Source organism: Sinocyclocheilus rhinocerous, unplaced genomic scaffold, assembly GCF_001515625.1.
Source record: "Sinocyclocheilus rhinocerous isolate Xijiao unplaced genomic scaffold, SAMN03320098_v1.1 scaffold2578, whole genome shotgun sequence".
In the NCBI taxonomy this organism is placed as follows: Eukaryota; Metazoa; Chordata; class Actinopteri; order Cypriniformes; family Cyprinidae; genus Sinocyclocheilus; species Sinocyclocheilus rhinocerous.
The window spans coordinates 353,842-356,086 of NW_015643596.1; the positions used below are offsets into that span (position 1 = coordinate 353,842).

At 38.5% G+C, this 2,245-nt stretch overlaps 2 protein-coding genes across 2 annotated transcripts in view; both read left to right on the forward strand.

Annotated features, from left to right (window-relative positions):
* The window catches only part of LOC107757446 (GTP-binding protein 1-like), an 8,368-nt gene extending 8,272 nt beyond the window's left edge, over positions 1–96 (forward strand). Inside the window, 1 exon segment of the mRNA XM_016574924.1 lies at positions 88–96. Coding sequence (XP_016430410.1) covers positions 88–96 — 9 coding nt within the window.
* A 41-nt stretch (positions 97–137) lies between these two features.
* LOC107757447 (GTP-binding protein 1-like) lies at positions 138–1,719 on the forward strand. Its single transcript, XM_016574925.1, has 5 exons — positions 138–162; positions 320–431; positions 824–1,004; positions 1,078–1,426; positions 1,510–1,719. The coding sequence occupies exons 2-5, from the start codon at positions 422–424 to the stop codon at positions 1,717–1,719; spliced, it is 750 nt and encodes a 249-aa protein (XP_016430411.1). The 5' UTR covers positions 138–162; positions 320–421.
* The last annotated feature ends 526 nt before the right edge of the window (positions 1,720–2,245 follow it).

The window sequence follows — 2,245 nt, forward strand, 5'->3', positions numbered from 1 at the left end:
AAATCTGGCCCACGAGATCCACTTTCCTGCACAGTTTTGCTCTAACCCTAATCAAACACACCTGATCATGCTGATCACTGTCTTCAGGATCATTAGAAAATCACAGGTAGGTGAGTTTGATCAGGGGTGGAGCTAAACTCTACAGCACATTGGCCCTCCAGGGTAAGATTTGAAGAACTCTGCTGTATATTAAATATGTGGCATGCATACCAAAATTTTGGCACTGTAATATATTAAAATACATGCTCAAAAAACATCTTGTTTTTCTTCTATAATTTCCTTTAATAATACTTTGATTATTTTTGTTAATTCCTGTCAGTTTGCACTGGTCAGCCCTACAGGAGAGCAGTATGACTGTTTACAAAAGCAGCTGCGAGAACGAATAGAGGAAGGATGCGGAGAAACCATCTATGTGGTCGGAATGGGAACAGGTGAGACGTGAAAACATTTATTTTAAATGTAAATAATATTTCAATATATTACTATTTTTACTATATTAAATAAATGCAACCTTGGTAAGCATGAGGGATGTCTTTCAAAAACATTAAAACATTTTTTACAAAACTTTGAACATTTTTATTTAATAGACAAAAACACTGCTTTAGCAAAAGACACCATGCAATAGCGACCTTGTGACCTCTAAGGTCAAAGGTTGTTAATGTGTCTTGTTTTGACCAGATTTTGTACTTTTGCCCATCTGTCATATTTATTCTTGTATTTTCAAGCCTTTTTTGCCATAATTTCAGAAACTGATTTTGACTTTCCCAGACGTAAATGTCCTATTAAGAAGTGTTGATAAATTCTTGGTGTCTCTGTCTCTCAGACGGTGGTGATTATGGTCTGGATGAGCGGGATATGGAAGCATCTGTCGCTACAGTGCAGTCACTTTGTGAACAGGTTGACGGCGACCTGATTCTGCTGAGAGAGAGGACAGAGACGGCAGGATGTGTCCGCGATTATCTCATCCGGCGCCGCATGGGAGAGGCCGACTTCCTGGAAGTCAGGTTAGAAGAGGTTTTGCAAAGAAATGATATACAAAAATTGTATATTTTTGTTTAAAATCATTTCTTTCCTCAGAGTTGCAGTTGTAGGTAATGTAGATGCTGGTAAAAGCACACTTTTGGGTGTCCTAACCCACGGCGAACTCGACAACGGTCGTGGATTCGCCCGCCAGAAGCTGTTCCGCCACAAACACGAGATGGAGAGCGGCCGGACCAGCAGCGTTGGCAATGACATCCTGGGTTTTGACCAGGAAGGGCATGTGGTCAACAAACCGGACAGCCATGGGGCCAGCCTGGACTGGACCAAAATCTGCGAGAGGTCGTCAAAGGTCATCACTTTCATCGACTTGGCGGGTCACGAGAAGTACCTGAAGACCACCGTATTTGGCATGACTGGCCACCTACCGGATTTCTGCATGCTAATGGTGAGAGGGTGTAGGTGTGCCACAGGTGTACGTACTCGGCGGTTCAACGTTTTATGAATTCTGTCTTTTTCTGTGTCGCAAAGGTGGGAAGTAACGCAGGAATCATTGGCATGACTAAAGAGCACCTCGGTCTCGCTCTGGCCCTCAACGTTCCTGTTTTTGTAGTTGTAACTAAGATAGACATGTGTCCCGCTAACATCTTACAAGGTAATGCGAATCTCTCATTTTACTACAGAAGTTTAATCAACAGCATTTGTGGCATAATGCTCATTAGTAATAATTTACAGAAATAATTTATAATCTATACAAATTTTGTAAGATTCCAAGGACATGCAAATGTTTGCATGATTTTTTTTTTAAATGTTATTTTATGGTATAACCAGTATGATATAAATATGGTATAAATCTACTTTTTATGTATTTATTTTTTGTAATTGGGTATCAAAACTTGTAAATTCTGATCATATAACACTTTTGAAAAAAATAAAAAATAACATTTTGAATACGGCTGTATTTAAAATGGCTTTGAATATCAGCCTAATCGGACCAAACCTGTTTTTTTAATAAAGCATAAATTGCAGTTACAGTAATGCACTTTGAAAGTAAATGGGACAAGCGTTCCAGAGGGTTTAATAAATTTTAAGTTTGTATTTTAGCTAAAACACACATAAATGATTATTTTAAATAACTTTTTTAATTTTTTTTCGGTGTAAAGTTTTGTAAATTCTACGACTTCTCTCTGTGGATGAACTTACGCACTAGTGGCATAATTCCTGCGTGTTTTTGCAATACTGTATACGCAAGGATACTTTCTGGTAT